General features: G+C 33.8%; 1 protein-coding gene across 1 annotated transcript; it reads left to right on the forward strand.

The window, feature by feature from the left end:
• The first annotated feature begins 12589 nt into the window (after nt 1-12589).
• Nucleotides 12590-16295, forward strand: LOC145133207 (putative magnesium transporter NIPA6). The gene is made up of 9 exons (XM_079068147.1): nt 12590-12990; nt 13228-13284; nt 13391-13481; nt 13570-13730; nt 13843-13970; nt 14278-14415; nt 14689-14781; nt 14904-15021; nt 15765-16295. The coding sequence occupies exons 1-9, from the start codon at nt 12870-12872 to the stop codon at nt 15896-15898; spliced, it is 1041 nt and encodes a 346-aa protein (XP_078924273.1). The 5' UTR covers nt 12590-12869; the 3' UTR covers nt 15899-16295.
• The last annotated feature ends 1257 nt before the right edge of the window (nt 16296-17552 follow it).

The raw sequence follows: 17552 nt of genomic DNA on the forward strand, positions 1-17552 counted from the left end.
GATTCTAACATTTTATGCAACGACCCTTTCGTAAAGTCATAGCACAAAAGTCACCAAGACTTGGCTAATGAAATTACTAAGTTCTCTATCAGAAATTGTTACAAAACAATTCTATAGATGTGATGTCTCTCACTCAAAGTACATTCCTTTGAACATCCTTTTGCATAAAAGTTTCTAATCTACATAGATTTTTAATTACCAACTCCCATTAATGGAAACATTTCCATATTTGCCATATGACAATTCATTCTTAATAGAATCTTATCCATTCATAATAATGTCAATATGGTCCATCCAGTACTATACTTCCAACTATTCACAAGCGACCAATCCTCAATGAACCTCAAATCGTCCTTTGATAGTTGTTTAATTATTTTAGTCAAAACCAGTTCTAGTCCTTTTCCCTCTTAACGCCCTAGGCATTTGGAAAATTTTAGAATGATCAAATATTATAGCATATGCAATCAATCCTATACCCGAAGCGTATTGGACACGATGCATAATGTCTCACATAAAGACGTGATACTTTATCATCCTTCTGCCATAATATTTTATGTGCCATGTTCCCACTATTCGAATTATGAAGAGGGATGCCGTAATCATAATCGAATATTGAGAATGCACTATGTATCCTTGACTAAATTTATTAACATTTCTCGATCTAAGCTTTAGAATTTTGAAACGAAGTATAATATTCTCTCCCTTAATTATAGCAAAACAACTTTTCAACCCCTACAACTTTGCAAAGTTAATCTTTGTTTTCTATAATTAATATTGCTAACTCGCAATACTTACCATAATAATCATGCTCCCACTAACATGATGATTATTTTCTTACCAGCATAACACTTATGCTCCCACTAGCTTTGACATGTATTCAGAAAACAATTGAACTTCCAGAAAACAATGCTTATCGAATTCCTTAAGTTCATATTTCTAATACCTAATGCTTTGATAAGCCTTTATCTAAGCTTTTTAAGATCATACATCTTTGCCTTAGATAGCTCACATGTGTGTCTAAACAATTCAGAATTTATGTTACTAAGTCCCAAATGTTCAGATCAATTACCAAATCTCACAATTCAAACTATGAAAAAGGATGTCGTAATCATAATCGAATTTGAGAATACAATTTTCACAATTGCTATCTTCTTAAAATCTCTCTTAGTGAAAGCATTTCCTCACAATCATTTTTCATGAAGGAGGGAAACCTTATGTCACTTAGACTTTATGGTGTATGTGTTCCTATCCATGTGAATTCGTCAAAACGAAAGTTTGCGACAAATCCAAAACCATATGGACTGAACTTGTTCAATCTTGATTTCTTGCCTCATGGTAACACGAGTGCCCACCATGTCTTCCAAGTGGTTTTGCAACTCATCCTTACTTATCAATGTACTTTCCATTGATCAAGGTGCTTTGTCTTTATGCATTCAAATGAGAACTCATAGAACTCACATACATATTTAGCTTAATTGGAATGGCACAAAAACAAAATAATGTCAACACGATAGGTTATAAACCTCAAGTCGTGCGCTAGTGATGATTAACTAGGTTTACTCTTGATTTGTTCTTGAAACCTTTTCAAGACCATTAAGACTCCCACTGACTCCTTGACATATAAGATTCTCTTGTCAAGAACCATTTCTTGACAAACAAATATTCAAGAGTCAGTGTAGCCTTTTTTCAAAGTTTAAAACTTCACACAAATGGTCTTGGTTGGTCTTTGTCTTATCCAAGACATCACAACTTACTAATTTCAAATGTGCAAGAATAAGAAGACTTTTCCAAATTCCACATTTGACGAGTGTTATAAACCTACTTAAGACTTGTCACTCAAGTCATAATCTTGGAGTATGACTCTTAAGACTTGATATTGGAACGAAGTATGATTGACTTATTGATTTAACTATTTCCATAATTCTCGATTCCTCTTCTTAGACATGCAAATGCACTAAGACTCGCTTAGAGGACCAATTGAGAAATAGTTCTTAATCATTAAGACTTATCATAAAACACAATAAAAGGTACTCTCCCTTCTTCTTAGAATAGAGAAACTTTTATCTTTCTGCCTACTTGATTCTTTCTTATTTGTTCTGCTATTGATTGAAACTCTTTCGATCAACTCATAATTATACTTAATCTTATAAGTATAACCATATTTACTAAACTTTAGTAAATCATGACGAATATCTTTATCACTCTTGTGGCGGACTTGATCAACGCACAACCTAGTGTACTCGATCTCCTAGTCCTTCTCTTGACACTTTGCCAAAGAATTAGTCTAATTTCCAAATATGAAGTTTCTCATTCTTCACGCAACCAAGTTGTATGATTCCAAGTTTCTGTCCAATTGAAACTTGGGCGATGAGAGTCTTCCCTTATTTGGTAAACTCTCGACACTTCCACATATAACATAATTAAGAATCAAATCCATCATTGCTAATAATGGAAACAATTAAACATCAATTTTTCATACACTCCATTGCAAGGATAAATAAGTAAGACAAAATCAAAATTTATTTTATTGCGGAAAAATTTGTCCTTACAATGTAATTCAACTGAAAAACTATGCTATCACATATTTCTTATCAATATATCCTAACTCTAGAGTTGCAACTCAAAAATCTGATCTTCGAATCCATGCGATCGAAATCCATTTCTTTATGATCAGATTCAACACGCTTCTTCCTTAAGCTTCCTCTCTTTTCTTTGATCCTGCAAAAACATCAAAATGTAATCTTATCACATCATGTGTCAAGAATAAAAAAATAGGAACTTACAGAGTTAGTTAGTGGATTTTACCCGAAGTAGAGTCATACGTCTTGACTCTCCCATCTCTTAGATCTCTCAGGTAGCTAGGACAGCTTCGTCTCCAATGCCCCTTCTCTTGGCAGTAAAAGCAAATTGACTCCTTTGGTACATAGCAAGGGACAATCTCAGTCTTTTCTGGACTTCCAATGTAGCCAGTGTCCAATGAAGTATGGGAGTTTGATCGACCAATCAAGTTTGCTTGACCAGTGCGCCAAATCATCGCTGATTCAACAACAATAAGCAAATAGGTCAAATCAATGAGGGTTACGTCGTGAACCATCGTATAGTACTCTCTTACGAACTCACTATACGAATCAGGAAGTGACTGAAGAACCCAGTCAACAGCCAACATCTCTGAGATATCGACACCCAACATCCTTAATGTCACACCCCAAAACCAGAACGACGGAAACGTTTTGGGGCGGAGGACGTTATGTCAAGTATCACAACATATGCAGTATAGTAATCAAAGTAAAACAACCATTGCATTAATAGTAATAATTTTACATAGGTTACATTTAGCAACAACATCAAAAGTAAATACAGAGAATAACATAAAATGCAGCACGGTACAAGGCTGTCTTCACAAAAGCTTCCGGAGTGTACCTGTCTACTGACGACCTGAGAATACAAGTTATTTTTAAAAGAGAGTATCAACATTTTAATGCTGGTGAGTTCATAAGTATTTAATGACATTGGTATAAATACATGTTTTACTTCAAAATAACCTCACTAGATAATGGCGATTTGAGTTTATAGAGTATTAGAATTCTTTCCAGAAAATCCTATATTTTCTAATAAAAGCAGTCTTCTACCAAGACCCAATTGTTTTATGGTTAAGGAGTAATTTCCCCAAAGGTAACTATTATTATCAAAATATAGTTTATACTTTAAGAAATATGTGAGAAGATCACAAGCAAAAGTAATAGGGAAAATACTATTTTACTTCAGCAGTAATGTTGCTGACTAAAAGTGAATAAAACATAGACTCCAGGTGGTATCGAATGAACCATACGTCTCGGAGAGTCTAAAGGAATGAAGTATAGACTCCAGGCAGTATTAAGTGAACAATACGCCTCGGAGAGTCTAAGTGAATGAAATACAGACTCCAGGCGGTACTAAGTGAACAATACGCCTCGGAGAGTCTAAGTGAATGAAATACAGACTCCAGGCGGTACTAAGTGAACAATACGCCTCGGAGAGTCTAAGTGAATGAAATACAGACTCCAGGCGGTATTAAGTGAACAATACGCCTCGGAGAGTCTAAGTGAATGAAATACAGACTCCAGGCGGTATTAAGTGAACAATACGCCTCGGAGAGTCTAAGTGAATGAAATACAGCCTCCAGGCGGTATTAAGTGAACAATACGCCTCGGAGAGTCTAAGTGAATGAAATACAGACTCCAGGCGGTATTAAGTGAACAATACGCCTCGGAGAGTCTAAGTTAACCTTTAATCCTAAGTAGGTCCGTTTAAAGGTTTAATATGAGGCCTAGTGTATAACTAGGAAAATATATTATGATGGTTTCATATGTAGAAAATACCGTGACGACACTTATTACCTTAAAGCCATGAATTATAAGGTAATTGTAAAGATACTCGTAACCATGCTGATTGACGGATGTAACACGACGACCTGCTGGCGTCGAAATGAATGTGACATTTGTCACCCCTTGGCTTGGTCAGCCGGGACTGTAGCTAGCAGTCAGGATGTGGGAGGGTCTGTCCCGTATAGATCTATACACACAATGCCCGCTCTCCCTCCAGGAGACTCTGGTTACCACTCGACAACGGTGAAATCCGCGTCATGAGGATGTATCTCGTGTTTTGATTTCTATATACCCTTCTTTTCTACTAAAAGTACAAGTTTTTAGAATATAGATATAACTAAGTTCTTCTTCATGAAGGTTATGGTTGGTTCCTAAACTATACCTATTATAGTTTATTCGAGAGGTTATCTAGATGCCTTTGCTACCCAAAGGTGTTGAACTGGAATAAGAGTATTAACATCTAACCAGATATACGTAATATATAACTAGGACTTCAACGACACTCGGACAAATAACCGGATGCTCTAAGTCCACAACCAAATAAGGAACAGGAAATAAAGTGGGTTATCAGTCCTAAGTCCTTCAAACCCTACTTATATAACTATATCTATATAGACATGATTCTATCAAGAATATAAGTTTAAAAGACTTTGATAAAAGCTTGGTAATTTAAAAGAGATTTTGGTACTTTAAAAGAGATTTGAAAACAAAATTTGGAAACCTTTAGCTGGATAAAACAGTTTAACATGCAAAAATCTATTTGCTAGACAGTTATTAATCACATATGATTGATATAATAACTTATCAGTTCAACTTGTATCCCCCCCCCCCCATAAAAGCATTTAAAATCATTTAAAAGGTTAATTAAGGGGGTATGAACTCACCTGAAGTGAGTAACTCGAAAGAAGGATTGATATAGGATCGTCGGGTGTCGAATGAAGTTGTGAGCACAAACGGATCCTAGTTTAGCATGTAACAACACATATATGAATACACTTAGGGTATATAACCACTAATAGACACATGGACACACTTTAGGGACATGAAAACACTTAGAAATAAGTGTTACAAACACCTATTGAAGTCCCTAAATGAGTGTAGGGCATTAGATTTGAGTGTAAGGCCACCAAACTCAACCTTTGTGAGTGTGCGGCCAGGTGTGCGGCCAGAGTGTGCGGCCAGAGTGTGCGGCCGTACACCCCCACCTAAATGTGCCCAAATCGATTTTCCAAGGCTTGGGGATGAACCTAAGAAGGTGTTTTGGCCGTTGCTATGCTTAAAGGAGTGTTTAAGTCCATTTTAGGGCCAAAAGAGGTGTGTGCGGTCACACATGATGTGTGTGCGGCCGTACACACTTGAAGACCCTCTAGAATGATGATTTCATGGATCAAGTTCGAGGAAAAGGCCTTTTAATGTGTTGTATCAATGATCTAAGGATGAATACTCACTTGTTTTGCTGATTGGAGATGAAAACACGAAGGATTATTGAGAGAGAATGTTCCAGCTTTGAAGGAGTGGGAGAAAAGGGGTGTAAGGTTGGCTAAGTGTTCAATATATAGGGTCGAGTGTGAGGCTGGAGGGTGTGTGCGGCTGGCTGGCCGCACACGCGGGTGTGCGGCCGCACACACCTTCTTTGGTGTGTTTGGCCCGATTTTGTGATGCTACACACTTTCTAACCCTTCCTAAGGCTCATATCTAGGTTATACTAAGCCTATGACACTCATGTAGACCCACATTTTTGTTATAAGATAGCAAAAACGAAGGCTGACACTCGGCTGAGTCGAATAGTTGAACTTTACAAGATAAGGATTTTCGGGTTGTCACACTTAACCTATCAATGCGTGACTTCATCTCTAAGACGTGTGCACACACATGTTTCCCATCTTCATGCTTACTTGCCAATATGGATTGAGTGAGCTTGAACTTTTCAAGCCTTTGAACTTGTGGGTTAGGGAGAATAATTGGAGGAGGTGGAGGAAGTGAAGCATGACTCTCATTTCCTTGATCGTATCGTGGAACGTCATCTTCATTTGGAAAGCTTGTTCCAAGGGACTTGGGAAGACCATTGTAAGATTTAGACCTCTACAAAACGGGAGAAAATTCAAGTTAGTTGATAAGAATCCTTGATGTAACGCCCAAAAGAAACATCAAGGCTAGGATCCAACACAATACTCTACAACCTAGAAGAGGGATGCCGTAATCTAGTTGCAAAATATTTGAAGGTAGGTAAATGACGATTTACCAATTCCCACCATGAAAAACAAAAATGAAGTTTAAGTTTTAAATGAATTGAAACTCCTAGATCTTTTGAGATTCATTGAACTTTTCAATGACATGTTTAATCTCGATTATGCCCTTCAGGTTTGCGATTGGGATGCCGAGGATCACAAACAAGGTGTGAATAACCGTGCGAATCACGTGGTTCACCCAATGCTACTATCACCTAATCAATGTGCCGGTTAGCCACACACGCTCCATTGATCTACGATAAACACCGAGCCACCCTTCGCCACCAATGTCAATCCCAAATTTGTGTGCCGGTTAACCACACACGCTCCACTAACGTTTGGCAAGGGTATGAAGTGTAATTCCATGGATTAGCATACAATTTCACATTTTGCCTAAAGTAACTAGAATTTAGGAATTTGTAAAAGCATTTAGTTACTTTGTACTTCATTATACTTATAATGGAAGGTTTCGTCCTATCCTACCCGTTCGGCTAACGACCCTCCACTAGTCAAGAGTGCGGTGGGTAAGAGTGGATACTCATTCAATCGCCATTTTATAGGCAATTTCCTTAAACACCCCTTATAAACCAGCTTCGTGAATGAGGCCTACTAACGGTAAGACTGACTTTTTACTCATACATATATAATATTAGACTTTTAGTGTTACATATAGTATAAAGGTGTATTTTATACTTTTAAAATACTAGGTGGTCTAATTTAATAAATTATGCTTTTAATTTAGTTAAATGTAAACCAAAACTTTATGGAATTATTAACTCTCTTTTAATTATACACTTTAATTAATTAATAAAACCATAAGGGTGTAATTTGAACCTTTTCAAAAAAACGAGGGTTTTTAGAATTTAACATTTCAAAATTAAACTTTTAATCAACTTTTAAATTCCAAAACTTGAGGGCAAGTTTTGAAACTTTTCAACACATTTGGGATTAGAATTTAAATATTTCAAAATTAACTTTTAATCAAAAATTTAAATTCCAAAACTTGAGGGCAAGTTTTGAAACTTTTCAAAACATTAGGGTTTAACTATTCAAATTTCAAAAAACAAAACTTTTAAGTTCAAATTTAAACTATAAAACCTAAAGGGGAAAATTGAAACTTTTTCACAAGATAATTCAAATCTAAATTACAAATAATCAATCTTTTATCTAATAAAACAAAAGATTATCTAAATTTTGACAATTATCTTCTATTTTGGCAAGGATAATCTCCAAATATTGATAAAAATCGAATTTTATTAATAAAGAACGTTTTAAGCAATTATCCACAGCCAAAACAGGTCAAAATCCCGAAATCTGCTCCATCTGCGACTCTGACTCGTCGAGTCTAGCTTGGACTCGTCGAGTTCACTATGGACTCGGCGAGTCCAGCCCCCAGAAACCAAAAATTCTCGATTTTAAGCATGAATAATCAACTATAACATCAAATACATCAAACAAACAACCCTAGGCTCTGATACCACTGTTGGGTTTCGAGCAATACATCATTCCTATGGTGTACATGCAAACCCTAATAGCTTTTGGATCTAGTTTGTCTAATGAACATGCAATCGAATATCCAAAGCTATAAACCCTAGATCTATCATATAAGAACTGAAATAAGGGTTTAGTAATTACCTTTGATTGTTATATAGCAATAGCAATAACAATCAATCCTTGCTTTGATTGGCTTCAGAAAGCTTAGTGCCTCAAGTGTTGCACCTCTAATGGAGTCACAAACACCACTAAGCAATTGGATGAATCAGAGAAGAGAGGGGAGGCACCAAAAACGGCTGGAAACCTTAATCCAAGTATTCACCACGTTTTTGGGGCCATAAGGGTTCCTTATATATGCTGGCTATTAGGGTTTACAGCTAGGAAACCCTAATCTGACTGCTTAAGCCCTAAGCAGCCCATGGACCCCTTCTGGAACATGTCTTGGACGATTTCTAATGGGCTTCCCCATAGAATTCGTCCAACCTATTATTCCACGGTGATCCATAGCCCAATTATGTAATTATCTTATAATTACACAATAAGTCCCTTAAGTTTAATTAATCTCTTTTAGTCACAAAATTAATTCGTTATTAATTCTTGACTAATATTAATTAAACAATATGATTTCTCCTTTAATATATTATTCTCATAATATATTAATAAATCATAATTAAACCTTTCTCTCCTTAATTCATCCTACATATTGCTATGGTGAAGGCAACCCAAAAGGACCATGCTCATAATCGGGTCAAGTACATACCAAAATAGTTATGGACTTAGACACTAATCCAACATATCAAATAGCCTATATCAAAACCAGAAAGTACACTTGCAAGGGTAAATTTGTCAATTTCACAATGGAATCTAACTCGTAGTAGTTGACCATGAATCTATTTTCCTAAATTGATATGATTCAAATATGGTGCTAATTTCAACACTACTGAGAATGTAAAATGTGTAAAGGATGTACAAATTGTCACCATTTGATAAAGAAGATGTATTACCCTTTGTTCATGCCCACTTTGAAGGTGTCTATTGATGGTGGTTTCCAACTTGCTAGTTCTTTATTGGGTAATTTTCGCAAGGGGTAGCACAAATTTTAAATCAGTGGTGGAACCAGGAATTTTCGCAAGGGGTAGCACAAATTTTAGTTCCCAATAAAATATAAAGAGTAATACTATAGCTAGTTTCCTAACACACTTAAAATATATAATTTTAAAGCTTAATTAGAAGACTATGATATTAAAGTTAGCTTCCTAACACATTGAAAATCTTTGTTGTGGTTTTCCTACATGATCTTTATGATAAGGTAGCCCAAATAGAAACAACTAGATGAAATACATGTTGATATGGAAAAAACCCGTAGATGGGGTTAGGTCGATGAACTTAAAACCATATCTTCATGTCTGGTTTCAAGATATTTGTATGTATGAGTTGATCAATATCAAATAGCTTATATCAGAACCAGAAAGTACACTTGCAAGGGTAAATTTGTCAATTTCACAATGGATTCTAACTCATAGTAGTTGACCATGAATCTATTTTCCTAAATTGATATGATTCAAAGATGGTGCTAATTTCAACACTACTGAGAATGTAAAATGTGTAAAGGATGTACAAAATGTCACCATTTGATAAAGAAGATGTATTACCCTTTGTTCATGCCCACTTTGAAGGTGTCTATTGATGGTGGTTTCCAACTTGCTAGTTCTTTATTGGGTAATTTCCATAAAGAATCTTCAGCTTATGTGATATAGGAATTTCATCGAACAATTAGTGTTCTCTCATAGGAATTTCATCGAACAGTTGGTGGGCTAGTGCTAAATTAGTGAACTCTATATACACGCTCAATCGATAGTTACTCATTTACAAGTGACTACCACCATCGTTCTTACTTACCGTGGCATGATATATCTCAACAGATAATTCGTTGGTTGGTTTAGGTGAGATTAGTTATGTGACATATAAATAATCAGAACATAAACTCTAAGATGTGCAATTCAAGAAACATAGTAGAAGCACCAACATATTATTCAATTAATTAGAATTTAAATTCAAGTAACAATGATTCCACCAAAATCAGAAGAATAAAACATAGAAATTGAGCCTCGATCCTAGAAAAGACGATCAAATTGGAATTTTGATACTAATTCTCAAACTAAACTAATCATGTATGAATGTTTATGTCTGATTCTTCATCTTCTTGAGGAGTACAACCTCGACAATCTACCGGTAGCATTAGCAGCAAAGATGCAACATAAAAAAGTTATATTTCTCGGATGATTTTGAGGGGTAGCACGGGCTACCCCCGGCTCCTAACTAGTTCCCCCACTGTCTTAAATAAAACAATAAGTAAGTAACAAATAATATATCAAAAACTCTATATTTAAGTTAATAAATACTTATGAATTCTACATATCTAAACATGGGAACTCTTTATCACTAATATCAAACCACAATAAATGAATAAATATTCCAAATAAACGATGACAGACACCCTTATAGACTTAAAAGAATCTTAAATGAAACCACTAGGATCGAGCACATGTGTCCAATCATGGATTTTTTTAGCAACATCTTATATTTATATTTGGCTAGTACTTCAAATCACAAAGATTGGAAGTCTAAATTTCTCTCTATTTTTTAAATTAATGATATTTATTAATAATTTTTGTATTTATTTGTTTATACATATTGTAGCTATATATATATATATATATATATATATATATATATATATATATATATATATATATATATATATTATTTTCTTTAAAAAATTGTTTAGGTCTATTATATGACATTAACCTTACTGTTAATTATGTATAATTTTTTTAACTGTCGTTTAAACATTTTGATTTTTTCAAATATAAATAATATGTGTAAAGCCTTAATATTCAAGCATATCGCGACTTGAAAATTTTGTAGGCATTTACATGAAAAAGATCCATAGTTGTATCTAAATACTACAACCAAAATCAAGTTTTCGTTTTCACATAGTTTGCTTGAGGATCACAATCACACGCGTCAATTGATTTCCAGTTATTTCATCGTAATTGTTATTTGAACCTTTTGGTTTAAAATATTTTAGGTGTTGTTTGTTTTTTCAGAAAACTCACTCCTAGTTGCGCCGCGCAGCACACGCGCAACACTTGGTCTTTCGCAGTTGTTTGTTTTTTGGAATACATTTCTAACTTAAAAACTGTTGCGCGTGTGCTGTGTGGCGCAACACTGGACCATCTTCTTCAAACCACTTCTCACTTACTTTAAGTTATATTATTTTACTTAGATTTGTTTTTTTTCAACAACATATTTATTATTTTAATAATATTTGAAGAATATGTAAACAATTCGAGTAGATTTTACATAATTTCAAACAATTTGAAAACCATTTGGTAAATTTAATATAAGTATTTTTTGTGTTATATTGTTTATAACCAAATATTAATAAATTATAAAATTAATCATTAAAATTACCAAATTTATTGAAGTTAATCGAAAAAATAATCATCGTCTTCAAAATTTTAACATAAATGAACATGTTTTTAGCTAAAGTAACAATTTTATTTATTGTTATTTAGCAAATATTATGTTTAATTCTTTTATATAAACCTCTTTAAAAATCATATCATCATAATGGTATTTATATTTGATTTACATATGAGTAAACTATATAATTTTTTTACTTAGACTTATTTTTAACTATTGTATAATTAATTTCAGTTTATTGTAACAGTCTGCAGAAGTTAAAAAACAAACAAACTTCTTATTACATGTTGCAGCCGTTTAGTCCACCTCTTATACTGCAGAGGGTTGCAGATGTGGTCTGCAGACTTCATCCGTTTTCATTTTGAAAAAACAAACATAGCCTTAGTAATTATAAATAATGGGCTATGTTTTAATGGGGTTGCATTATTATAAATTTATGATGGGCTATGTTTTGATGGGGTTGCATACATGCAATCGGGCCAGCCTATATGTTAGCATTTAGCAATATTATATATTTTTTGATGTCAAAATGTTTTAATTAAAAAATAGTTCAGGCACACAACATTTCCCAAGAATGCAAACATCCCATTTTGATTATCAAGACAAAGACCAAAAGGTTTTTGGTCTAACGATAAAGAGCGACTCTCTTATTTGAAAGTTTATGAGTTCAAATATCATTTGAGACATAGGTTGTGATAATTAAGAATAGATTAGTTTGTCGTTTCAAAAAAAAAGTTGTGATAATTAGGAGTAGGTTGTGATAATTAGGAGTAGATTAATTTTTCGTTTAAAAAAAAAGAAAAAAAATTGTGTATCCATTTTTTATTGATTATTATACACTATAGTCAATAAAGTTTTAACTTTTTTTTTTGCTATTAAATTGTTTTAAAATCAAATATTGTTGTTAAAATGATATAAAAAATAAAGTAATGTTTTTAATACAGCATGTTGCATTTACATTCCACGTTATTGGTCAATTTATTACCAATTGTTTTACAAGTGGTCGCTCGTCGCTGAAAAAGAACAAATAAGTATATCATCACACTACGTAAAACAAAGCATATGTCGTCCGATTGCATCTGCAAGATTCCAATTCCAGTTACAATTCACGCGATACGTTCATCACAAACCAAAAACATCGATTGGATGACAATATACCAATTTGCCAGTTTATAATTTTGAATTTCTCTCACGACATCAGATCTCTGACGAATTTTCAGATGAAACTTTCATTTCTAAGTGGTCGTCGATTTCGTCAATTTCTAGATTTATTGCTGTCGTCGTCATTATCATCATGTATACTGGTAATCTGCTAGGGTTCGGTCTCGCCGTCTCTTCTAGTGCATTCATCGGATCAAGTTTCATTATAAAAAAGAAAGGTCTCCAAAGGGCTGGTGCTTCTGGTGCTCGCGCGGGTAAGTTTCCGGTGACTTTGTAGAATTTGTTGATTAGTTCAATATAATTGGCATAAACGAATCACTGATGATATATAGTTATCTAATAACATCACAGAAACGAAATTTTGGTATAACTGTTTACCTGTACATCGTGACAATCGAGTTCAATTTTCGTCAGTTCTTATTACAAGTTGAGGGGTTCTTTTGATTAATTTAAGTCTTGTTTGTTTTGATTGCTTCTGGCTTGTAAAAAAGGCTCAGGAGGCTACGGTTATCTGCTGGAGCCACTATGGTGGATTGGCATGTTCACTAGTAAGTTTTTCCATTTCTTTTATCCTTAGATCGATGTCTTGATATGATTCTTTTGCTTCTCTGTATTATTTATCTGAAACATAAGCAAAATTCTTGAAATTGACAGTGGTTGTTGGAGAATTTGCCAATTTTGTAGCTTACATCTATGCTCCAGCAGTGCTTGTGACTCCACTAGGAGCATTGAGTATTATCGTGAGGTGAATACTGATTACTTATTATACGAGAGTGATTAAATTAATATTAAGTGTTGTGTATTGTTGTAACTTAACTGTATTTATTTGGCAGTGCTGTTCTAGCACATTTTTTACTGAATGAGAAACTGAGGAAAGTGGGAGTACTGGGGTGTGTGCTTTGCATAATGGGTTCCACTGTTATTGTGCTTCATGCCCCTGCTGAACATGCCATAAGCTCTGTGGAAGAAATTTGGGACTTAGCAACACAACCAAGTGAGTCATGCAGTCTCATTACTCATTTCTTGATTCTTGTTTTACTTGTATCAATACTCAATAGTAAGAGATTGTTTTTGTTGATTCCATTGTGTTGTACTTGTTGGTGCAGCTTTTCTTTTGTATACAGCATCAGCAATAGCTGTGGTGTTGGTATTGGTGTTGTACTGTGAACCACGCTATGGGCAGACTAATATGATGGTGTATATTGGCGTATGTTCCATAAATGGTTCAATAACGGTCAGTCTATTGTCCAACTTTCTGTCAATTATTTACATTTCGAGCAAACTCATTTCTAGACATAAGAATATATAGTTTTTATTTACTAAAATGATATTTTATATTTGGTAAACACTGGGGGAATAGTGGAGTATATGTATATGTTTTTCTTGTCTAGTGGCATGACTCATGTATCATCTGTACGTATATAATTCTATTTCTATCTATAAGGGAATTGTGAAAAAACTGAATGGGCTTTTCTTTTCAAGATGCAGATGCTCCTTTTTTGTAGGACCTACATTTGAAATAATGAGTTTATAAATTGCAGGTTATGAGCGTGAAAGCAATAGGTATCGCGATAAAACTTACATTAGAAGGCTCAAGCCAGGTGGCAAGCTACCAAACATGGATTTTTGTAATGGTAGCTGTTACATGCATAATCACTCAGTTGAATTACTTAAACAAGGTTGGCCATCATTTTCATTTGTTCAAAAAAGAATCTGGGAGTTGCTGAATCTAATAGATCTTAATAGGAAACACAACACTTCTTGTGAGCTCACTTTAAAAAACAGCAGATAGGGAAAATACATATTAGCCCTTGTACTTCCATCATTCTGTCTATTTAGCCAATTAACTATTATCTGACCTGTAGTAATTAAGCCATTATACTTTGTTTGACCACTAAACTACTATTTTTTTACTGAAGTATTATTTTAATAATCATGAAATTTTTTATCAGGCTTTGGACACATTTAATACCGCAGTTGTTTCACCAATCTATTATGCCATGTTCACATCATTCACAATTCTCGCAAGTGCTATCATGTTCAAGGTATATTTGGTATTGCATGATGCATTTAATTGCATTATATCAAAAAGGCTTTCCAATATCACTTTTGAATTACACCTCATTATTTTATTTTAATTTTTTTTCCCTATAATAATAATTGATAGGACTGGTCTGGTCAGAGTGCTAGCACCATTATTTCTGTGCTTTGTGGGTTCATGACTGTACTTTCTGGTACCATGATTTTGCACACTACAAGAGAACCTGATCAACCACCTGTTTCAGGTAATAACCCAAAGATCTTGTGTTGCATTAGGGTTAAATGAAAGTTTCATTTATTTATTTCTTTATTATATTATAGCATCTATTACAACATCGTACTTTAAAAAAGTGACACAATTATAGCAATCTCATCCAAATATTAACCATCTTTCCTTTCAGTGCTATAATTGAGTTTATTATTTCAAGTGCAGTGTCCTAATGAAGAAAAATTAGAAGTACAAGATTTTTAAAAGTACAATGTTTTAATAAGAATTGAATTGGAAGTACAATGGACAAATAGATAATTCAACCCACACCCCATGAACCAGTTTTGGTCCTTGTAACTTTTTATGTACCTGTTCCAAGTAAAATGATTATTTTTGGTCCCTGAGTATATCTTCTTTTTGCAATTTTGGTCCAGAAAATAGTGGTTTTACTTGGAACAGGGACCACAAAGTTTACCAAAACCTCACATAAGGACCAAAATTGCAAGAAAAAAGCCTTTTGGGACCGAAATTGAAAAATCAGCTATACTCAGGGACCAAAAATGTAATATAATCATAATTCAATTGATATTCATTTTAGAGAATTGTATAGCATAGTACTCCTAATTTCGTATGTATCTCTTAAGATTAGATGCCTATGTGAAAGACTCGCATTCTTCCTTAAAATGGGAATGCTATGCATAATGTAAAGATATAAATTAATTGTGATGCAAGTAATATAAATTTTAATAGATTTTGATTTGAGAGTTGGTTACTTTGCAGACATGTATTCATCACTTTCTCCTCAAATATCATGGATTGTGCATGCAAATGGTGAAATATGGAAGCACAAGGATAATGAAGAATCATGCCCCCCTGAAGTTGTTGCAATAATTCAACCAGATCATTTCAAATGACATACTTTTAGAATGCATACACACTACTGACTTTGATTAAGAATGCAGAATGCAGAAGAATGCCTCAAAAGTCAAATATGATGTTGATGCCAATCACCCGATGCAAGGAGAGGAGGAAGTATTCTTGGCTTTCTGAAAGATATTCATCTAACATGGTGACGTGATCTTTATTTTTCTTTTTTCATCTGTGAAAATAGAAGAAACTTATATTTGTGTTTGGGATCTTCATCTCATTATAGGCCCCAAAACCAAAAGTAGTATAATATTTATTATTATTTCTTCTGTATTACAATTTAGTAGTGCATGTAGGTGGTGTTATGTTTTGTAAATGCTCAACACAAACAGACAGTGTATACCTTTGTTTTCAGTTTTCAAAAAGAGTTAAGATTTAGCTTCATTCATCTTGCAATGCAAACTTTGATCATGTTGATGGAGTTTTAGCATGTCACTTTGGGGTGTGATGTGAATGTGATCAACAACAAATATAGTTGCACATAATACTCTTTAAATCATTCCCCTTAAACAACATCTGCTTAGTTATTGAACAATCCCTCTATGAAATATCATGTCATCACCAACAAATATGCATATCCTTTCAAAATATTACTTTTTACTTCTTGTTCTAACCATATTATCAAAATGTTTCTGTTTACTCCTCTAAACCCAGTTAGGCATTGCCTTAACCGCTTACATTTGGAAATTGCAATTGGTCTTAACCGTTTATGTACTAAGTGGGAATATAGACAAACTCTCATATTCCTATTGTTACCCTTTACTACAACTTCATTACTCACGTCTTCCTTTCTTTTTGCTGCACCACGATTACTTATGGGAATGAGGTTTTTTTTAATAAATAATTTCAATAGGGGTTCTTAACGGTAGAATGGTATTATATATATTTTTTGTTATCTCTTTTATTTTTTAAACATGAAACTATATATTTGTTAAAAAATTAACAATACAATTAGAAGGAATATAATTTATAATTTTGACAGTCAAATTTTTTTTTATGGCATCGAGAACATTCATTTATTATTGGATCATCACCTTGTGAGAGAATACAATCAGTATTTTTTGGCCTGTTGGGTTGATGTATGTCCATTCATAGTTGTCGACTCATGACTCAAAATGAAAATTTTCTACTCGTGACTCGACTCATAAGACATGTTATTTTACGAAATTAAATATACGAGTAGGGACTGGATTGTACAAAAGTTGGAAGTGTTGGGCTTGAATGTATAATCCAACTGAGTAGGGGCTAGATTGTATAAAAGCTGAAAGCTAGAAGGCTTAGATGTAAATATTTTGATATATAGAATGACGTAATGTCATTTTTTCATTTCTACTTTCAAAGTAATTAACAGTTTTTTATCCTTCTCAGGACTCATGTTTTTCTTACATACGTACTCTAACTTTTTTATTTATCTCATACTTTCTCTAAGGTCCTTAGCATTCTTATGACATGCCCATAAGGTATGTGAGATAGTTGTCACTTCCTACACATGCAACTCTGTTCATTAAAATCAAAGATGTCATCCCATTTTAAGTCATGAACCTCAAATCTTCTATTTGTGATTGGGTACACCGTCTGGTTACTAATTGGATTTTTTTCACACTTTGTCATCGACCCTTTGTTGAGTGTTGTTATTTCCGC

Source organism: Lactuca virosa, chromosome 1 (genome assembly GCF_052849685.1).
Source record: "Lactuca virosa cultivar CGN04683 chromosome 1, Lactuca_virosa_CGN04683_v6, whole genome shotgun sequence".
Lineage (NCBI taxonomy): Eukaryota > Viridiplantae > Streptophyta > Magnoliopsida > Asterales > Asteraceae > Lactuca > Lactuca virosa.

What these genes read in the sequence shown, in the direction of transcription:
- LOC145133207 (XM_079068147.1), top strand. Translation starts at nt 12,870, where the DNA reads ATGTATACTGGTAATCTGCTAGGGTTCGGTCTCGCCGTCTCTTCTAGT. An exon ending in TGCTTCTGGTGCTCGCGCGG is followed by an intron (nt 12,991 to 13,227) that starts GTAAGTTTCCGG and finishes CTTGTAAAAAAG; the next exon opens with GCTCAGGAGGCTACGGTTAT. An exon ending in CCATAAATGGTTCAATAACG is followed by an intron (nt 13,971 to 14,277) that starts GTCAGTCTATTG and finishes TATAAATTGCAG; the next exon opens with GTTATGAGCGTGAAAGCAAT.